Source organism: Alternaria incomplexa (genome assembly GCF_024043165.1).
Source record: "Alternaria incomplexa strain BMP 0042 chromosome Unknown scaffold_23, whole genome shotgun sequence".
In the NCBI taxonomy this organism is placed as follows: domain Eukaryota; kingdom Fungi; phylum Ascomycota; class Dothideomycetes; order Pleosporales; family Pleosporaceae; genus Alternaria; species Alternaria incomplexa.
This window is the reverse complement of record NW_026249872.1, coordinates 1-20,343: the sequence shown is the minus strand read 5'-3', so window position 1 is coordinate 20,343 and position 20,343 is coordinate 1. Positions and strand designations below refer to the sequence as shown.

Sequence of the window (20,343 nt, the reverse complement as noted above, 5' to 3'; positions counted from 1 at the left end):
GCTCAAAGGCTGATTCATGATGCCCCTCATTGCTAGCACCCCGCCGCAGCCGTCAACAAGCAGACTCCCGAGGCGTTCTTGTCGAAGCTGTGTTTCTAACAGCACTATCGTCATCGCGAGTCCTACGCTGAATGTACATTGACCTGCAGTCAGCGCTTCCACCAACGTCCTAGTGTCTTGTTGGGACCTGAGGCCTTGCCCGGCTTACCGTCGGACATGTGCCAAGTTTGAGTTGTTGTCAGCCACCAACCTGACACGAGCCACAGTGACAAGCGATGGATCGATAGCGGCTGATAAACTGCTCATATAGCCAAGGACACCATGGCTGGAGTCTAACTATGTACGGCGTTCCTGCAACGGCAGGGAGGCTTGGTATTGCTCGGCCATGTCGCGTTGTTCGTTGTATCCGATCCGACAACCCGGAGTATCTGCGTGTACTGCCTGGTGAGGAAAAGGTTATGCCATCTCATCTTATAATCTTACAAGCCCTGATGAGTCCCATTGTTCAAACTCTTAGCCCATTGAACGCATCATATTCTGCTAACTACCGCAACGATTATTCCCAAAATGACGCGCACAAGACCAGACCAGCAGCCCAAAGTGCAGCGACTTGCTATACTACGACCACTAGGTACACAAACTCCAATACGTAATCCATGCCCTTCAGACCAACTGACTACCCCACAGGAAGATCCGAACAGCTCTCCGCGGTATCCCACGCACTTGGCTTCTTCAAGAATGTCGGCATGTCTGCCCACTACACCTTGTCTAACAGTACCGAATCGCCCGATCTCCAACGCGTGGTGTATGCAGCTTTGGCGAATGTTGTGAGGAAGAATGCTATCCTGTCGGCCATTCCTGTCAATGAAGCGTCTCCGGAAGCTTACTTTGCGAGGCTGGAGTCGATTGATCTTGCTAAGTGTGTGTTTTGGAGAAGGAGAACAGGGTCTACTGTTCAAGGAGACGAAGATCCCGAGCTCGACGCCATCCTTGAAGAGCAGCACAACACCGACTTCAAATCCAACTACGGCGACCTACCTTTCTGGCGCTTGATCATTCTGCAAGATGCCGGGACCGATGCTAGCTTCATTGCATCATTCATCTTCCACCACAGTCTCGGTGACGGCGCAACGGGCTCAATCTTCCACACGTTCTTCCTGCAAGCGCTTAACACCGCAATTTCACTCCCCTCTGTCCTCGCGCACAGCAGCTCGACCGTGACCACCGACGCCAACATCCAACTTCTCCAACCTCTAGAGCAACTCCATCCTCTACCTATCAACGAGAACCCTCGAGACCATCGTGCCGGCGGAGGTAAGGAGCTGAAAGAGTGGTTTGGAAACCCCATTCATACACCACTGAGAACGCATTACAAAACGCTGTACTTCCCGCCCACGGCCACTGCAGCCTTTGCAAAGAGATGTAAGAACAACGGCATAACAGTAACATCCGGTCTCACCGCCATTCTAGTAGGCGCTCTCTTCCTCGCTCTACCAGATGATATCGAAGCACTCACGGGTATCATACCAATCAATCTACGCCCATGGCTTAATCTTCCCGCCAACTCAGCAGATGCCGCAATGGGAAGTTTCATCGACGCGATGAAAGTGCAAATACGGCGATCGCAGTACGAAGGAAGCGATAACGATTATGGCCGCAAAGACAAGACACGTGGCCTCCGCGCTGCACATCACACATCCCAAGAAATCACCTCCTATCTCGCCAACACCTCACCGACCGGTGAACCATACACGTCCATTGCGCCGTTCAAACTCATTCCTGATGTTGCCGCGGTGTTTACGTCTCTGCTCGGTACTACACGTGATGCTGCATTCGAAGTATCGAACTTGGGTCGCTTTATACCTCCGGCTGCTGATCAGCTTCGTCATGGTAACGATGAGGCTGCGCATTGGCAAATGGGCAGGATGGTGTTTAGTCGCAGTGCCGTTGCGTTTGGGGCGGCGGTTACGACGAGTGTTGTTACTGGGGTTGAGGGTGGTGGGTTTTGATTGGGTAGCAGTCAGATTGCTGAAAATGTAAGTGTGCAGATGAGATATTCGGTCGCTGAAGGAGAGAAGTTTATGATGTCTGGATAACTTCCGCAGATTGAAGCAGCGGAGGAATCTGGAACGGCGGATGAACTGCTAGAGAGACAGGACTCGGCGTAATGGAGGGTTGAGAACGCGCGGGAAGGCGGACGCATGTAATTGAATTCATCGAGTATTTGTTGCAAGCAACGGTATCTATATGGGGATAAGTATGAGGTGCAGGGCCCCCGCAGCCTGCTCGCGATTGGGTGGGTTAAATTTTGTGGGGCTCGGCGCGCCGAGCCCCCGGCCGATATTTCAACATTTTCGATTTTTTGCCAAAGGGACAAGAAGGCGGACGCATGCGGCGCGTGGCTTGAACTGCCCAAGGCGAAGCATTCATAGCGCCTCGGGCGGATCAAAACCTCATTGGCCTGATCGTATCAGCCTGATAGACCTTCGTGCGGGGAACTTGGTCACGTACTCAGTGGTTTTGTTTTTCCGTGGCAGTGCTGCCAGGCTGTCCGCCTGTACACTCAGCTACACCCGTTGATGACCAACGCGGCCAATGATAAGAGCTAATCAAAGGCGGGGACACGTCCCTATAATGTTTCGTTGTATGTTGAGGCTATGGTATCGTGCTGCGAGAAGCGAAAGGCCTGCATCGTCGGTCGCATCGCATCGCGCGTAGCGCGTCGATGGAAAAGATGGTGAAGTATGGACTTTAGTGGATGAGCCCTACACAATAGAAGCTAGCCAGCCTGTTGCTGTAGCCAACTTCATTCAAAAGGCAGCAGGCTCACCAGGTTTGCTTCCGCGCGCGGCTGTGATGCTATCTGCGCCACGGCACTGCCCCCACCTGCTCGATGAGGTCAGATGGCTTGCGCTTCAGGCCTGCTACCTAGACGATGACAAGTATTATATTCTGGTCCCCTCGACGACGACGGTGCTTTGCTTCATCTTCGTATGGGAGATCGGAATATCCGTTGACACCTACTAGCACTCGCAAGCTCCGCTCCACTCCAGATCGTCATGGAGACACCATTGTACCAATACGAACCGCTGCAACACAGCGACTCCATTCGCATCCTTGTTCTTCATCCAAGCCCAAAGGATTCAGACACTATCGTATGCACGTTGCGCCATATACAAATCGCTGAACTTCATCGCCCGGAACCCATGGGAGCTACGTCCCAAGAGTGGTTGGATTGGAGAGAGGAATGCGCCAAGCTTGAGAACGCCCCCAAGTACCTAGCAGTATCCTACACTTGGGGTGACAGTACACATACAAACAATGTACACACCAACGGTGGCAGGGAGAGGCTGATCGTTGGGGAGAATTGCCATGCTGCTCTCCGTCGCTTGCGATCACCCATAAGGCAGAAACTGGTATGGATCGACGCGATCTGTATCAATCAAGAGGATCTCGAGGAGCGATCCAGTCAGGTCCGTTTGATGAATGAGATTTACAGCCGCGCGCAATGCGTTATGTTAATGCTCAGCGAGCATGTTTCGGACTGGGACCTTTTACGAGAGGAGTGCAAGACAGTTAGGAGCTTTCTGAAATCTCACAGAGATATACTGAGGGATAGACCCAATGCAGCTATCCTCAGGCAGCTGGAAACGCTCTTCGAAGAACCTTGGTTCAAAAGAACGTGGGTTATCCAGGAAGTGTACGAGAAACCAGTCCTGGTCATGTACGGTTCGGCAACCATATCCCTCAGGGCTTTAAGGCAGATCTGTTATGGCTATCCTAGAAAGGATGAATTCCTAGTCAAGTTGACTCGTGGTGTTCTACCACGTCCTCTTGAATTATCTTGGTCCAGTATTGAGTACTCCACACCGCAATTCAATTTGTGGAATCGACTATACATGAGCAGGGAATGTCTGGCGAGCAACCCACGAGACACGGTCTTCGCTCTAAAGTCTCTACTTGGCCCCAGACAATCGGAGATCGACTATTTGATCGACTATACGCAGAGTGTAGAAACATGTTTCAAGCGAGTTGCTGAATTCCTTTTGCCCGTGTTGGGACCTCGACTCCTCACCGGTCTCCGCCATCCACACAAATTGGAGATGGCCTCATGGATTCCGGATTGGTCACAGAGCTTACCACTTCAGTCCCTCGCTTTTCAATTCGAATCAGACAAAGCAAGAATGTTAAGAAATCCATCGGTATGCGCTAACGCCAAGGATCATGAACGTACACGAGGTGATTACTTATATAAAGATAGCCCCGAAGGTCCGATGCTGCGAGTTGCAGGATGTCAATATGCGCAAATCGTTGAATCAAGTCAGGTGTTTCAGTTTCTCGACATCTATCACGCTGAGCAACAGATGTATAATATATACAATGATCTTGTGAGTCTGAAACAGTGTTTGGATGAAACGACGAAGCGTAAACCTGCTACCTTATTCACATTTGGCCACTTTGGCCAAAGGGTCTTCCAAGGTGAGAGCAGCATCCACACAGAGTATGCCTAAAGCTAACGGCACTATAGCTATATCTTGTATGAGTGGTGCTGATCTTCATTTCTCGCTAACGCGAGCGTGTGGTACCTATGTAGGTGCCTCCTTTTTCAGTTAATACAACTTTCTAACGCGAAATAGGGAAACTCAATCTGTCTCCAAGAAGAACTCGATGACTTCCACCAAGCTCTCCAGCTTTGCACAGTTAGTCTGTTGACGAATGGCGAGCTTGCAATTGTACCCAGTGATGCACAACCTGGAGATGTGATCTGTATTCTCAGAGGTGCTGCCGCAGCATGTATCCTAAGACCGGGTCGAAATGGAAGTTGGAGGCTTGTCAGTGGCGATTGCTTCCTATTTGAGACAACTCTCCAACATGTGTCTGGATTGGACACATACATCAGGGCGTACCAGAAGCAAGTAGAGAACTTCACCTTATTATGACATCAGCCTCGCCTGCACAATACCACCACAATTCTCATTTGCATCCAAGGGCGCACTGCTCAAGTGTAATCGCCAAGCAGACACCAGACACAACAATAATGAAATCTTGCATCATGCCGTGCTCCCATTATTTTCTAACGGCAGCATCATCCTCCTCAGCCAAGCCCTCTTCGCCGCAATCGCAGCCCCCACGACCGGCACCCTCGGATTCTCAACAGCATCAAACAAGTGCGTCCCCCCGGGCCAGACATGCAGCTCACACGAGGAACCACACCGCCACATACTCATAGCATACATGACCGCAGGATCGCGAAACACCTCGCATTCAGCCGCATCGATGTAAGTCTGAGGTAAGTTGGACAGGTCGGTAGCGCGGGATGGGGCCTGATATGCGGTGACTGTGTTGGTACCACGCTGACCGGCAAGAGCATGGTTCCAGGCCGCGCGGTTCGTGGCGCCGTTCCAGGGCACGCCGTGCTCGAATTGGTGGTCTGAGATGCTGTCGCAGCGGTCGTCGAGCATGGGCGACAAGAGCATTTGCGCTTTGATCGGCACGGTTGGAGTTGCCTTGTCACGGGCCATGAGGCAGGTTGCTGCAGCGAGGGGCGCACCACCTGAGGACCCGCAGATCACGATCGCGGCTGGAATGATGCCTAGGCGCGCGGCGTTTGTCGAGAGCCAAACCAGTCCATCATAGCAGTCTTCGGCGCCGCCTGGTGCAGGTGTCTCGGGTGCGAGCCGGTATTCGATCGAGGCGATGACGCATGGGATGTCTTGGACGAGATCGACTAGTGGCGCAACAGCGCTGAAGCGATCGCCTGAGATCATGCCGCCACCGTGTATGTAATACAGGACTGGTAATGCATTGGGCGAGGCCTTCGGGGCGAAGACTGACAAGGCGATGCTGTGGCCGCACGAGCCGGGTACGGCATGCTCCGTATGCGTCAGATGCGGGTTCGCGGCGAGTATTGGCTCGGGACTGCCACCAACATCGAAGCCGCGGAGGAAGGCTACATCCAACTCTTCCGGTAAAAGAGCAGAATCGATCAAAGGTGCTAGACCGGGATCGATGGAAGGCCTGGGGATGGTGATGCGCGGATCTAGCTGCGCAGCCTGCGAATACGGGTATGGGTATGGTGTTGAATCGTGTGTCATGTTGGCCGGTGAGGACGCGATAGCGAGCCGCGACGCATCATGACCTTACATGTGTACATGTACTGGATGTTTACGGCGGGCGCAGAGGCGCCACGCTGACAGTAAGCGGGGATGCAGACACGACCCGCGAACCAGGGTGAGGTTGGTGAATCCATACGCGAGCACGGACCCTGTCCAACGGCCCGCTCCACTGCAAGCGGTCTGAGGGCATATTACCCGCTGCTGTGGGCTTGGTTCCGACGCCGTCATCCCACGCACCAGGCCTTCAACACATGTCGCCCACGAGTGCGCAGCCGATTCTAGTCCTTGCCACGAGGCACCCTGCCTGATCAGCCACCTAGCTGCACGAGAGAAGCGCCTTCTCAAACAAGCGCATTCTGCCGTGAGCGCGTTTTCGAATGAGCGAATTTCGCATGAGCACGTTTCGGCTATCAGCTGCTCTTATTAGCAAGTCTAGCGACGCATCTTTTGCCGCTAGAAATGTCATGTAGAAGTCCGACACACGACTAAGCTTCTTCTTAACCTCGTAGGGAGATATACTCCGTAGCCAAGAGATGGACCCCGCCCACAGTAATCCGGCTGGCGAAAAGACGATGGAGAAGAGGGTATCAACTTGTATCGGTGCATAACCGGGAGCTTTGCGATGAGCGCGGAGACATGGGCGGCATGTTGGAGGCACGGGTAGGTACGGTCGGAAGACTACGAAGAAGAGAATGCGCTTCTGGCTCAAACTAGAGCCTGGTCTCGCGTCGGGATGATCGCAAGACTGCTGTTGCTGTCAGCTTTGAGACTCCCACAATACGGCGATGCTTACTCGGTTCTCTTAGCCTTCAGATGTAGCTCGTATTGAGCCGTTCTCTTTCCACTTCTCCACCGGGAGGCGGTGGCTGGACAAAGCTATATCGCAACATCGCGTAAGCTAGGGATGGTTGGCGTTGACGCCGCTCTAATCCGCCTGAAGTCAAGGATTTGCGATGGCGATTGTGATGTTTGCAATTGTGTGGAACCTTGCACTAAGACTGGCGGATGAGGAGCATCGTTGAGATGATGTTGAGAGCATTGGTAATGTTGGTGTCAGCGTGTTCCTAGACGGCAACACACGATTGGGCGACATGCTGCTCGTAGCCGGTTAGCATATATCGCATCGTCAACTGTTAGTTGTGATCAAAGCGTGAGTATAGGCTGTACTGAGCCTGCGTCCGCCTGGTGGCGGCGTGGATGCAGTAGAGGAGATGCTTGGCGATGAAGCGCGACGCGACAGATGAGAGGGTTTCGCGCTCGGACTGCCGCTAGAGAACACGTGACGCTTGGCACCCCTCGTCAAACCTCACCGCGGCAGGCGTCGCCAACATGCCCTCACACACCAACCGACCTGCATCCTCGACCATCACGCGTCCTAGCCGCCATCCGGGTTATCGATCGCCGGATCGGGCTCGTCTTCAGTCAGAATGACTATACTCCAGCGACACAGCTTGGCCGGACCAAACATGCACACTAATCGTAAACCCTCCACCTCCACCTGGTCTCGTGAAGCCCAATTGCATCAATGGCAGGAGCATCTCATAATGCCAGCGCTGAGAATGATCGCCATGACTCGCACGATGCGCTGACTGTATGCTGCCTGGGAACAAGCGACCCGGTGAACGTCCGCTCGCCTCGAACAACCTCATATTACCTCAGCCGCCCCTGCAATGCCGGAGCTCGGACTGTATTTGCGTGCCGTTCCCGACACTACACTGTCATCGTGGCTTCCGTCAGCCTTCGTCTGGCCTGAAGGCTCGTGTGGCAATTCTGCATCTTACCTGCATACACAACACAACTCTGACCATTTCATTCTAGGGTCCTATATGAGCGACTTCAGAACCTGAGGACAGGCTTTACTCACCTTCACAGACCACAAGTGTTTTGATGTCTCACTGACTATGGTGGACATGACCATACGCCTCGACGGCTTGACTGGCAACAGCCCCAACGGCCTTGGTATCTCGCTTCAACCCACAAACCCGCCAGTTCCTGGTTCCTCTTCGGACGTAAGACTTACGTCGACCAAGATCCTGGATATCATTTACGAGCATGCCCTCAACAAGTTCGATGATTCCAAAGAACGCTTAGCGGCAGGAACGGCGAACTTCCTCTCCGTGATCGACCGATTCGTTCTGGCGGGCGAACGCGTCGAAGCATGCTTGCCGGCCTTTCCCTTCAAATCGGCCAACAAGGTTTACAAAGTGCTTGGTTCTCTTCCGGACAAGGCTGAAGAGCTAGCGCTTCAACGCCTGAACCACATGTGCGCAAGGATCAAGGATGTCTACAAGCCCGGAGCAAGAGTCACCATCATATCAGATGGCATCACCTACAACGGTATGTGTATGTATGATCGTTACGAACGTTCTCAACTAATGCATCAAACAAGACTTGTTGTCAATATCTGACCGCGAGACATGGATCTATGGCGAGGCTCTGCGGCAGATGGCAGTGGAGAAGAAGTTCACCCACGTTGCCTTCTCTCGCTTGAAGGACATACTAGACCTTCCGCTCCCAGACAAGCTGCGAGAGATTACCTACGTTGCCAATTGTACCAACTTTAGGCGACTGCTTTTAAACAAGCATGGACGGCCGGATATCGATATCGACAAAGAGATCAGGGAGAATGCGGATACGAGGCTCACTTATCTGGGCTACCGCAAATTTCTCGAGTCGGATTTGAAGCACATCTTCGCGCTTGGCGAGAACCGCGGCAGCAACCAATACAAGAGGGACGTCAAGTATCTAGCCAAGCAGATGCTTTTCAGGGGATACGTGAGTTCCGAGAGCCCTCGTCCTACTGGCTTAGCTATCGGACACTGACATCAAATACAGGCTTATGCGGGAGCAGTCAAGGCAGCCTTCCCAAACCACCTGAGGTTGTCGATACACGAATCGATAGGCGACCACAAGATCTCGATAAGTCTCCTCAACACCAAAACGGGCTACACTACACCCTGGCACTGTAGCGTAGCCATGCTAGCGGACGGAGAATGGGTCAGCGCTCCCAAGGGCGAGTTCGAGAAGGACCAGCGGCTCGAGCTGATATACGAGAACGGGCGGCCAAGCTACTTCAAGGAGAGGAAACTGCAACGAGCCGATATGCCGTGGATCAACGAGGCGAATACCAGCTACCTGCAAGCTCGCAGCCTGTTCAACGGCACAAAGAGCGGATACTCATCCCCGAGCGCAATGTCGATGGCCAGTGGCGCTTCGACACCACCCACCTCTTTCGCACAATCACCACCGCGATCCCCACCACGTTCTTCACCGAACATGAAGTCCTCGGATTCATCATATACGGACGCCACTGGAGGAGAGCCGGACTATGGCCGCCGCCTCATACCTCAAATCATGGACCAAGTCGCGAGAGATCACCCCAACCGTGTTGTCTTCTCGATCGCAAAGCCTTGCGGAGCAGGTCTGGCATACCGAGACATATCAGCGCGTGCGTTTGCGAAAGCCGTAGACAAGACAGCTTGGTGGCTCCATGCACAGATCGGCGAGTCGACATCCGTGCGGCCAGTAGGCTATATCGGGCCACACGACCTCCGACATGTCCTCCTTACATATGCGTGCGTCAAGGTGGGCTACGCCGCACTCAATCTTTCGCCCAAGAACAGTGTTGAAGGCGCCCTGGCCGTGCTCGAAGCAACCGACTGCGAAATTTGGGCCAAAGCAGGCGAGGTGCCGGCAGTACCTCTGGTAAAGAACTTCCTGGAGAGGCGTTCGATGAAGTTGTTGGAGCTACCACTTTTGGACGATCTCTTGGATGCAGAAGACACCAAGCCGTTTCCCTACACCAAAACCTTTGAAACCTCGGCTTCAGATCCTTTCTGCTATCTTCACACATCGGGCTCGACAGGTGTGCCGAAACCTATCCCATGGTCTCACAGCTTGATCGGAACGATGGATGCAATCCGCCTACTTCCACCTGTTGACGGCGATGAGGGGCTGGTACCATGGACTTCGGACTGGAAGGCAGGAGACCGGATCTACTCGTCCTTTCCTATGTGTCACGGCGCTGGCATCATCATGAACATCCTGATGCCTATATTCTTCGGTCTGCAGGTTGTCATGGGACCAACAAACGTTATACCCAACATGTCGCTGGTCGAGAACCTTGCCGACAGCGCGAAGATCGACATTTGGAGTATGGTACCATCACTTGTCGATGAGCTTGGGGACACACCTGATGTGTTGGCCAAGCTCCAGCGATCCAAATTCATCTGCGCATCCGGTGGCCCGGTCAGCCCGATCAGTGCCGGCAAAGTCAACGACGTCATCAGAGTGCTCAATTTGACGGGAACGACGGAGGGTCTCTTCATCGGCAACCTCGTCGTTGACAGGGAGGATTGGTTCTGGTTCGCCTTCCATCCCTACTCCGGATTCGAGTTCAAAGAAGTTGAGCCTGGCGTCTATGAGCATTGGGTTCACCGCAACGAACATTCATCCTTGTTCCAAGGCATCTTCCACACATTCCCGGAGAAGACATCGATCAACTTCAAAGATCTCTACAAGCAACATCCTACCAAACCCAACCTTTGGGCATTCACAGGTCGCAACGACGATCTCATTGTTCTGTCCAACGGATACAAGATCCTACCTTTGGAGTTCGAAGCACTGGTTGGTACCCACTCCGCGATCGATGGTTGCCTTGTGGTCGGTAGCCACAAGCGTCAGGCAGGCCTTCTCATTGAATTGAAGGATGCTTTGCCCAAGACCGACGAACTCATGGACAGCATATGGGCCAAGATCGAGACAAGCATGTCTTCTGCCCGACACACAGTCAACTTGACACGCGACCACGTCATCTTCGCGCAACGAGACAAACCCTTCGTTCGGACAGATAAAGGGACTGTCAAGAGGAAAGCAACAATGGCGCTGTATAACGACTATATCGAGCGGTTCTACAGTTTCCAGAACGAAGAGAGGTCTTTCATTGTTGATAGTAGCTCCACATCAACGTTGCAGCAGTCAGTCCGAGAGATACTCGCATCCTCTCTTCCAGCCGCCTCCAACGCGACTCCAGACGATGACCTGTTCGCCCTCGGTTTGGATTCTTTGGGCGTGTCTGCCGCCGTCAGTGCCATTCGAACAGCTATCACGGGACTGGACAAACTTGCGCCTCGTCATCTCTACGCCAATCCAACCCTGGCCAAGTTTACCGCCGCACTTGAACCATTGATTGCTGGAGCGAAGAATGGTGCCAGATCAGGTGACGATCAAGAATCGAAACTGCAGCGCATGATCGCTCAGCGAAGAGCGTGGCAGTCCTTCCGGCTGAACCCCTTCGACTACGTCAATCCGAATCACTACATGGGCCTGGTGTTTTACTTTCCGCTACAAGCAGACGCTTCGTTCAAAGAGACGTTTGCGAACATGCAAGCCGGACTGAATCGGACTTTCGAGCTCATACCAGCCCTTGGTGGAAAGATGATCCGCTCCTCCAAAGACGAGATTGCACATGCAAACGGCGACCTCACCGTTGCCGTGCCACCCTTTGGTCAGCCGGCTCGTGACCGGCTGGTGTTCAAGGATCTATCCGATGTACTTCCGACTTTCGAGGCCCTACGAGAAGGCGGCTTCGTGCCATCAGCCTTCAGGGACGGGTTGGTCTTGCGACAAGACACTTTCCCGCAGCTACCCGCCGATATTCTTGTGGCACAAGCCAACTTCATCAAAGGCGGTTGCATTCTCGCCATTGACCTCAACCACTGCTGCCTGGATGGTGTAGGTGCTATCATTGCGATCAAGGCGTGGGCCGAGAACTGCAGATACCTGCAAGGGGACTCATCAGCAACATGTGCGTGGTACGATGCGGAGAGCTTCAACCACAGCCTTCCCGAAGTACTGCATGACTTGGAAGGACATGCGCGCTCGGTGGATGAGATCGACCCTGATGTTTGGGGCTTACTTCCATTTGTTCCCACGGACGATGTCCTCGCGAAGCATGCTGCAAGGGCAGCGGGGCCTCTCGGCCGACCGCCACGCTACCCGCTGCACTCGGTATGGCCTTTGCCGGCTGCAGAGAGGAAGATGGATACTACTCTCTTTCTGATCCCCCCCGAGAAGGTCGAGTTACTCAAAGCGGACGTCACAAGCGATCCGGCTGCAAACGGTGTCACCACATCTATCAGCGATATGGTACAAGCCTTCTTCTGGCGCTCGGCATTACGAGCTCGCTACGCTGTAGCCAAGGCCAATGGCCAACAATTCAGCCCTGACGACTGCTCAATTCTGGAGTTGCCGACGGACGGACGACCCTACTTCTCCTCCCTCTTACCAGACTCATACATGGGCAGTCTACTCACGCTCAACCGGACAAGCATGCCAGTAGAAGAACTCTGCGCCTCAACCACGAGTATTGCAAGTATCGCGCAAATGCTACGTGCTTCAGCTGCGCGCATGACGCCAGCACTGATCCACGACGCATTCACTCTACTGCAGTCACTGCCAGATCATAGCAGGTTCTCCACAGCCAACATGGGTCTTGACCACATGCACGCCATGATCTCCAACATGATTCTCTTCCAGATGAACGAGATCAGCTTCGGTGATGTCTACTTCGCCAACGGAGGTTCGCCGGAGACGATGAGACCGCAGCTGGAACGCGGCAGTGGGCGGTTTAGGTTCTTAGTGGTGTTCCCACTGAAGGCAGATGGTGGCGTGGAGTTGGTGTTGGGTACTTTCCCCGAGGAGCGGGATATGCTTGCACGTGATGAGGAGTTCACTAGATATGCGCAACTGGTAGATGTTGCTGCTTGCTGAGATAGGTAAGGCTAGGCGCTTTGACGTGATTGCGGGGGGGTATGATAGCTACTGCGCGTATAATTTGACTCTTGACTCTTTTCGGACGTGTGCAGTATTACCTTGGAATTCACCATTAACGCGTGAAAGATGCAACCGCACCGCCCAGCACCATAACAAGAATAGGCAGTTTCGTGCGACAAGCCTCCGCGGGCATGATGTAGCCCCCAAACGCATGTCAGCCGTGCATCTTGAGCCCCCACACTTGCGCACCAGCAAGGTTCAGGGTTTCGGGCCATAACGATCGCAAATATGCTCTTTGCCCAGCCGCTTGAGCCACCTGCACGTCGTGCTCGTGTTGTGCCGTCGACTCGGTGAAGCTGACAAGTCAGCTTAGTTCGAGAAAGCGTGGCTTTCTAACCTGCATTGTTGCTAGGACTATTCGCGACTGAGCTGTGGATGTAGTCAGCCGCGAAGTTATGTCTATACGGTCGATTTTACTCCCGTCGATACAACAGTCCAAATCTCTCAAGACCGCAACTTTGCGACATGCATTCTTCCCGCGCCTCAATCGAAGAGCCTCTTCTCTCCCCATCCTCTTCGACATCCAAATTTGCCGAGCTTACGAAATCCAGCATCGACAACACCCCCCATACCCACCTTGAAGACCCACCAGCCAATCATGACACCCCCTCCACCGCCGTCCAACCAGGCGTCCTCGCCATCGAAGCCACAACACGCGCCTGGACAAAGCACTCCCTCACAACAGCCTACACAATGATCTACCTCATCTACTTCGTCGAAACACTACTCGCCGGTACAACAGCAGCGCTCGTACCATACGTCACATCCGCTTTCTCGATGCACTCGCTCACGCCCACCGTCAGCATACTGAGTAACGTCGTCGGCGGAGTCACCAATTTGACGATTGCCAAAATCATCGATGTCTTCGGGCGACCGCATGGCTTCATTCTTTGCGTGGTTCTCGGTACGATGGGATTGCTTTTGATGACTGTGTGCGAGGGCGTGGGAACGTATGCTGCGGCTATGATTTTTCATGCTGTGGGGAATAATGGCGTGCAGTACATCTTGTCGGTTTTTATCGCTGATACTACGAAATTGGAGAATAGGGCGCTGATGCAAGCGCTCATGAACTCGACTGGCCTCATCACTGGGTGGGTGGCTGGGCCCTTGGCGCAAGGGTATCTGAACGGCCTGGGGTGGAGGTGGGCGTTTGGCATGTTCGGTGCGCTTGTTCCGCTTGTTACGCTGCCGCTGTTTGGGCTGTTGGTGTGGAATTATCGGAAGGCGAAATGCATGGGACTTATGCGCGAGCGCAGCAGCGGTCGTAGTGCTGCGCAGTCAGTGGTGCACTATGGCCGCGAGTTTGATGCGATCGGCTTGTGCTTTGTTTCGGTGGGTGTAACGCTTTTTCTGCTGCCGTTCAACCTTCACACGCTGGCGGGCAACGGTTGGTCATCGTCAATCGTGGTCGGCATGTTCGTAGTCGGCATTGGTCTTCTCATCGCGTTCGCATTCTGGGAGAGGAAGCGTGCGACAATTCCCCTCCTTCCATACAGCTTACTCATGGATCGAACAGTCTTCGGCGCATGTCTCCTATGCACCTGTCTCTTCGCCAGCTATTCCATTTGGAACAGCTACTTCGGCTCATACCTGCAAGTCGTGCAGGGTCTCACCGTGGAGGAAGCAAGCTACGTCGCGCAAGCCTATACCGTGGTCAGTGTGGTATTCGCGGTCTTGGCTGGCTACATCATTCATCGCACTGGCCGCTTCAAAACCGTATCGCTTATCGTTGGTATACCGCTGAGCATGCTGGGTCAGGGTCTCATGGTCCTCTTCCTCGCTCCGGGGAACACCGGCTATATCATCATGTGTTTCCTCCTCATCTCCGTTTCGCAGGGCGTCCTCGTCGTTACGGATGAGATCGCTATCCTGGCAGCAGGGTCACATGAGCATGTCGCCGCGATGCTCGCTCTCGTTAGCATATTTGGGAACATAGGCGGGGCCATTGGTTTGACTATCGCCGCCTCAGTTTGGTCGGACGTGCTTCCAAGTCGACTTCGGCAATACCTGTCCCAGGAGGAGTTGCCAGATCTTCACAAGATCTTTGGGGATCTGGCGCAGCAGCTGTCTTATCCGATCGGTTCGCCCACGCGCAGCGCTATTCAACGTGCATATGAAGACGCGATGTCTCGGCTTCTGCTCGTGAGTACGGGTATCTGGGTCCTCGGCGCTGTTGGGGTGTTGATGTGGCGGAATATCAACGTGAAGCAAATTCAACAGAGCAAGGGCCAGATTTGGTGATGGCGACGATGTCGGAGCCGGGACGACATGCGGGTTACGCAGTAGATGAGATTGACTATTGATACAGAGTCGATGTTGCGCAGTAGAATGCGTTGACGGGAATAGCGTGTGCGTGCCGAGATTGAAGCAATGACAGCCTCTCGTTTAATCGTCGGAAATAGCTGCTCCACGATACGCCTTTTTGGGGCGTAATCGACGTCCTGAGAACACTCTGGTACTACTCTTACGACACGACGCTTCACGAGAGTTTGCGACTGTCGATTGGAGTTACCCTTCACCAACCGTCGATGTATAACTCTCCCCAATTTTCAAGGCAATTTACTACCCGATATCCAACAGGAACAAGCAATGCAAGAAGCCCGTCAGCCCCCGCAACCAGCGCCTGACGCACAGACATTCGAGGAGCTCCATTGTACCAACATCGAGGCCTCTTCGTTACAAATCGAAGACCGCACTTGTTTGCTTTACGACACAGAATATGACGGCCCTAGCCCTGATGAGGAAGGCGATCCCGAGCACCCCGTGCAAGTTGACTTCGGCGATTGTCACCACGTCTTCGGTCATCGTTGCCTGCGCAGGTTGATCGATGCCCGAACTGCGTGGAGTAATAAGTGCCCGCTATGCCGGACGCAGTGGTTTGGCACTATACCTGTACCTCTACGCCCAGATCAAGTCATTTTCTATATTCGAGCAAGAGAGCCGGTATACTCTCCGTGGCCTGAGCGCCGTCGAAGGGTGGAGACTGCAGTAAGAGCTCAAGCTGCGCGACTGCTTGGAAGGAGAGACAGGGATGGAGATGGAAACCAAGCGGATGCATCACGAGTTGCAGACCTTGGGGGGCCTGAGGGACGCACACGGCCAGACAATCGTCACATCTGGTGAGACCGGCGAGGTCTGGAAGACTCGCAAGGTCCGTGTGACCTATTAAGATATGAGAGAGCTGGAAGTGCCCGAAGTCTTGTGCAGGAGCCCGAGGGTGGGTGTATTTGTGAATCGGTTGACGAAAATGACAGGCCGCTTCGGCTACTCAGTAGCAGGTTGGGCGTTGGTGCAGAGAACTGGAATCCCATGGTTTTGTTAGTAGTTGTCTCTTTTTTTAGCACGCTGGTCTGTCGTGGGTTACTATGTGCGGATGCTGCGGAAAAATTAGATTCCCTGATATGAGTATTTGGCTGTCGGCGGTGAAGTCGCATGCTTGGATCGGGTACCAGAATAAAGAATGTTGATGCACATCCTATTGGAAGTCATGGATTGAACGCGTGGAAACCATTACGATATCTCCGTACGTGACCGCGACTTTGAAGGCTTGATGTGAAGCACGAAACAATACATAAGTACTCTTTGCAGGAACGTCGTTTCTTGCTTCCTTACCATACCTACACACGTTGCGCAATCCTGTAAATTAGCTCCTTCAACATGCCCAGTCAACGAGCTGAACGACGCATTCGCGAGTACCTATCGCATTTGATACCCGTGCCATTACTCGATGTACCGGAAAGCGACCGGATATGTAAGTTGTGCTACGAGGCCTTTCCCCCGCTGGAGGAAGGTGGCGACTACCCAGTACGCGTACGCTCCACCCACGCCAACTCGACTTGTCGGCATGTGTTCGGCAGAACGTGTATCGAAGAGCATCTGAGCAGCGGTAGAGGATATAGCAGGAGGTGTCCAATATGTCGCGAGAGCTGGTTTGGCGATGCAGAGGACGAGGCCGACGAAGAGCTGGAAGAGTCCACAGTAGCGGCGGCGCATAGACAGAGGAGTCGCTTTCGTGCGCCTGGGGCGACGCTGGAGGACCGGCTAATGGAGCTTATGTTTGGGTTGGACAATACGAGTGAGCAGGAGCGTCAGCGGTTCTTCGCATCCGTGGGTCAACATCTACCTGCAATGCCTCAAGCAGCTCTCGAACAGACCATTCAGGCGATTGCTGACGACGAGAGAAGATTGTACCTAGCCGACCGCGCAGCGCACACAGGTGCTGACATGTCGCAAGGCGTGCGTCGTGGCAGCGCAGAAGAAGAGGACGAGGAGATGGAACGGCGATTAATGCAGGCGGAGCTGCGACACGCCAGGCAGGCGGTTGATGCGGGCCTACAACTCGCCGCGGCGGTTAGGGCGAACAGGGAATCACGTGAGGAGAATGAGCGGTTGTCGCAACGAATGTCTCAGCGGGGAGGAGGTATAGCGCCAGCATCGCGACACAGCGGCGTATCGCCTAGGCGCGATGATGGCGCGACTCTACCGAGTGCGGGCCGCATGATGCGAACGATGGGATTCTTGGAGCAGCTTCATCGAACGGAAGAGGTGATGACCGATAGTTCAGACATAGCGGAGAGGATGGATGATGTCGAGCGAGCTGTGAACGCTTTGTGGAGGCGTGTTGATGATGACAGGCGGCGGCGAGGGAACATTCGGTTCGTGCGTCGCAACTCTTGAGTGCCTTCGGAGCTGTAGGGGTGCTGCGACATAGGTAGATTAATGCATGCTTCTACGACGTTTCGCTGCCATGGTGTGAAGATGGAGTGAGTGTGTTTGGGCGGCGATGCGTTCGGGATCCACCCGGAGATTGTGATTATCTCCGACGTCGCGCTAGTCGCGTCTGATTCTGCACCCACCAATTGCGCCGACGCGACCACCGTCAACGCGTGCAGAAGCGCGCAACCTCTGCAACGTCGCCATCATCATCAAGCCGTACTACACACTTGATCTGCTAGCTCAATATGTCGTGTCCGCCAGCCGAGGAAGACTTTAAAGGCGCCACAGATCGCTTTCTGGCGTGGTTCAAAGCCGGCGGTGGTGTCTTCCGCGACGACCTGCTAGAAATTCAAGATCTGAGACACAAAGACGCTGGCCGAGGAATCAGTATGCCCTCCGGTGAAGCAACACGTAGAATGGTGATTACTAATAATGCATAGTCGCAAAGAAAGACATACCCGAGGACACAACGCTATTCACTATCCCCAGAGACCTCATCATCAGCGTGGAGACTTCCGAACTTCCCAGTAAACTGCCAGAAGTTTTCGACGCGTTTGTCGGTGGTGAAGGCGACGATGAGAAAGAACCACTCGACTCATGGACGTCCCTCATACTGATTATGATGTACGAGCATCTACAGGGCGATGCATCACGCTGGAAGCCATATCTGGACGTACTACCACGGACGTTCGATACACCCATCTTCTGGTCCGATGCAGAACTGAAGGAGCTCGAGGGAACTTGCCTTTCGGTCGACAAGATTGGGAAGCAGCAGAGTGATGACATGTTGAAATCGCGCGTTGTTCCTGTCGTCGAGCAAAGCCCTGAGGTATTCTATCCGGAAGGCGCGGCAGAGCTGACAAGCCAAGAACTTCTTGATCTTGCGCATCGTATGGGTAGCACGATCATGTCTTACGCTTTCGACCTGGATAACAAAGACGAAGAGTCCGACAACGAAGAAGACGGATGGGTTGAAGATCGTGACGGCACCATTCCTCTTGGAATGGTACCCATGGCAGACATACTCAATGCGAATGCCGATTTCAACGTAAGGCTTATTTTAACACGGTCACACGATTCAGTGAGCTAACAGACCCCGACAGGCGCATGTCAATCATGGCGACAGTCTCGAAGTTACGTCGCTTCGCTCAACTCTGCCAGCTGGGTCGGAGGTCCTCAACTACTACGGTCCATTACCAACGTCTGAGCTACTACGCCGCTATGGCTACGTAACACCTGAACATGCTCGTTACGATGTAGCGGAGCTATCTTGGAGCCTCGTTCGCGCAGCGCTCATTGAACAGTTCACAGTGTCGGAAGAGGTCGTTAGCAGGGTCGAGGTACAATGAAGACGGTCCTACTCCCGATGGATGCATGAGCTGACAATGACCCAGGCAAAGCTGGAAGAGAACGAAGAGTTCGAAGAGTACTTCATCATCGAGCGTGACTCCGGCGATCCAGATTCGGAAGGGCAGCTCACGTATCCGGCTCAGCTGCGCGAAGTGTCTCCTGAGCTGGAAGAGCAAGTGAAGGCTGTTTTCAAGGGCATCAAGAAGCAGAAGCCGGAGCTGTTCTCGGAGAAGCGGAAGCGCGTTGACGACTACCAAGCGATCGTATCGAAGGCTCTGACTGCAAAGCTTGAGACGTATCCGACGACCATGGAAGAAGACGAGACGCTTCTCAAAGGTGACGACCTGGCTAAGCGCCATCGCATGGCGATCACAGTCAGGCTCGGTGAGAAGAGGCTGCTTCATGAAGCTCTGGCACTTCTGCAGCGGGACGACGAGGATAACGTCGCAACTCAGGCCAGGAAGAAGATGAAGCAAAAGGCGTAATGTGCGCATCAAACCGGGATAAGGCGGTACCTATGTCGCATCCGCGCGTCTACAAACACGAATTAAAGTCCTTAAACTTAATCGCATCCCGATCAATCTCGCGCTGAATATCCTATTGTCGTCCGCTATTGCCTCGCAGAACATACATCCATTCACTGCGTCGCATGCCATGCAACACGGTTATCACTGAACTTAAGCTCCCGAGGACACTCGCCACGCGCCTATGCTGCGACCGCGATATCACACCGAAAGGCCCCACTCGCGATACGCAATCTTCGATGGCAACCGTTGTTATAAAAGTAGAGTGACGCCACGTCGGAATATTTGGAATGCCAGTGCTGTGGCTCAACGTCGTGAGGCTCGGATTGTGTTGCGTAATCCATGCAAGCAGCCTTGGGTCCTAAATTCCACGCGATACCATCACTCCAGTCGGGTAGTGATGTCCGTCACAGCCACGAGGGTTTCACGTCATTTACCCACTCGCGCCACGTCTTATTGCGTCGATGATGACCATGCTAAGCGTTACATCGACAACGCGCGTGTGATGCTCACGTTTAGGAATGACAACGTGTCAAAACGCTCGCTACCTACAAAGAACAGACGGACTCGAGCGAGTGTGCAAGAGATAGGAAATGTCACGTAATTACCTTACAGGTATATAGGCTCTTCTTTCTTAGTAGTTAGCACCTATCCCAGGGCCCTAAGTCGACTTAGCCCTAACCAATATAAGGCGACGGATTATGCACAATCCGCGCCCGATTTGGTATCGCGTTAGGGTTCGCTAACTAAGAAAGGAAATCTAGAGGGCATAATCCGTGCGCATAATCCGCGGGCTTTAACAG

General features: G+C 53.6%; 5 protein-coding genes across 5 annotated transcripts; 4 read left to right on the top strand and 1 right to left on the bottom strand.

The window, feature by feature from the left end:
• Window positions 1-567: 567 nt before the first annotated feature.
• Window positions 568-2,009, top strand: J4E90_010501 (uncharacterized protein; the record flags this gene model as incomplete). The annotated part of the gene is made up of 2 exons (XM_051440013.1): window positions 568-631; window positions 688-2,009. The coding sequence occupies 2 exons, from the start codon at window positions 568-570 to the stop codon at window positions 2,007-2,009; spliced, it is 1,386 nt and encodes a 461-aa protein (XP_051286055.1).
• A 3,042-nt stretch (window positions 2,010-5,051) lies between these two features.
• J4E90_010500 (uncharacterized protein) lies at window positions 5,052-6,095 on the bottom strand (the record flags this gene model as incomplete). Its single annotated transcript, XM_051440012.1, has 1 exon — window positions 5,052-6,095. One exon carries the CDS (start codon window positions 6,093-6,095, stop codon window positions 5,052-5,054), a length of 1,044 nt encoding a protein of 347 aa, XP_051286054.1.
• Window positions 6,096-8,026: 1,931 nt separating this feature from the next.
• On the top strand, window positions 8,027-12,887 carry J4E90_010499 (putative NRPS-like protein biosynthetic cluster; the record flags this gene model as incomplete). Its single annotated transcript, XM_051440011.1, has 3 exons — window positions 8,027-8,453; window positions 8,506-8,891; window positions 8,952-12,887. 3 exons carry the CDS (start codon window positions 8,027-8,029, stop codon window positions 12,885-12,887), a joined length of 4,749 nt encoding a protein of 1,582 aa, XP_051286053.1.
• A 194-nt stretch (window positions 12,888-13,081) lies between these two features.
• On the top strand, window positions 13,082-15,191 carry J4E90_010498 (uncharacterized protein; the record flags this gene model as incomplete). The annotated part of the gene is made up of 2 exons (XM_051440010.1): window positions 13,082-13,086; window positions 13,400-15,191. 2 exons carry the CDS (start codon window positions 13,082-13,084, stop codon window positions 15,189-15,191), a joined length of 1,797 nt encoding a protein of 598 aa, XP_051286052.1.
• Window positions 15,192-17,911: 2,720 nt separating this feature from the next.
• J4E90_010497 (uncharacterized protein) lies at window positions 17,912-19,501 on the top strand (the record flags this gene model as incomplete). Its single annotated transcript, XM_051440009.1, has 4 exons — window positions 17,912-18,053; window positions 18,107-18,714; window positions 18,770-19,006; window positions 19,061-19,501. The coding sequence occupies 4 exons, from the start codon at window positions 17,912-17,914 to the stop codon at window positions 19,499-19,501; spliced, it is 1,428 nt and encodes a 475-aa protein (XP_051286051.1).
• Between the last annotated feature and the right edge of the window lie 842 nt (window positions 19,502-20,343).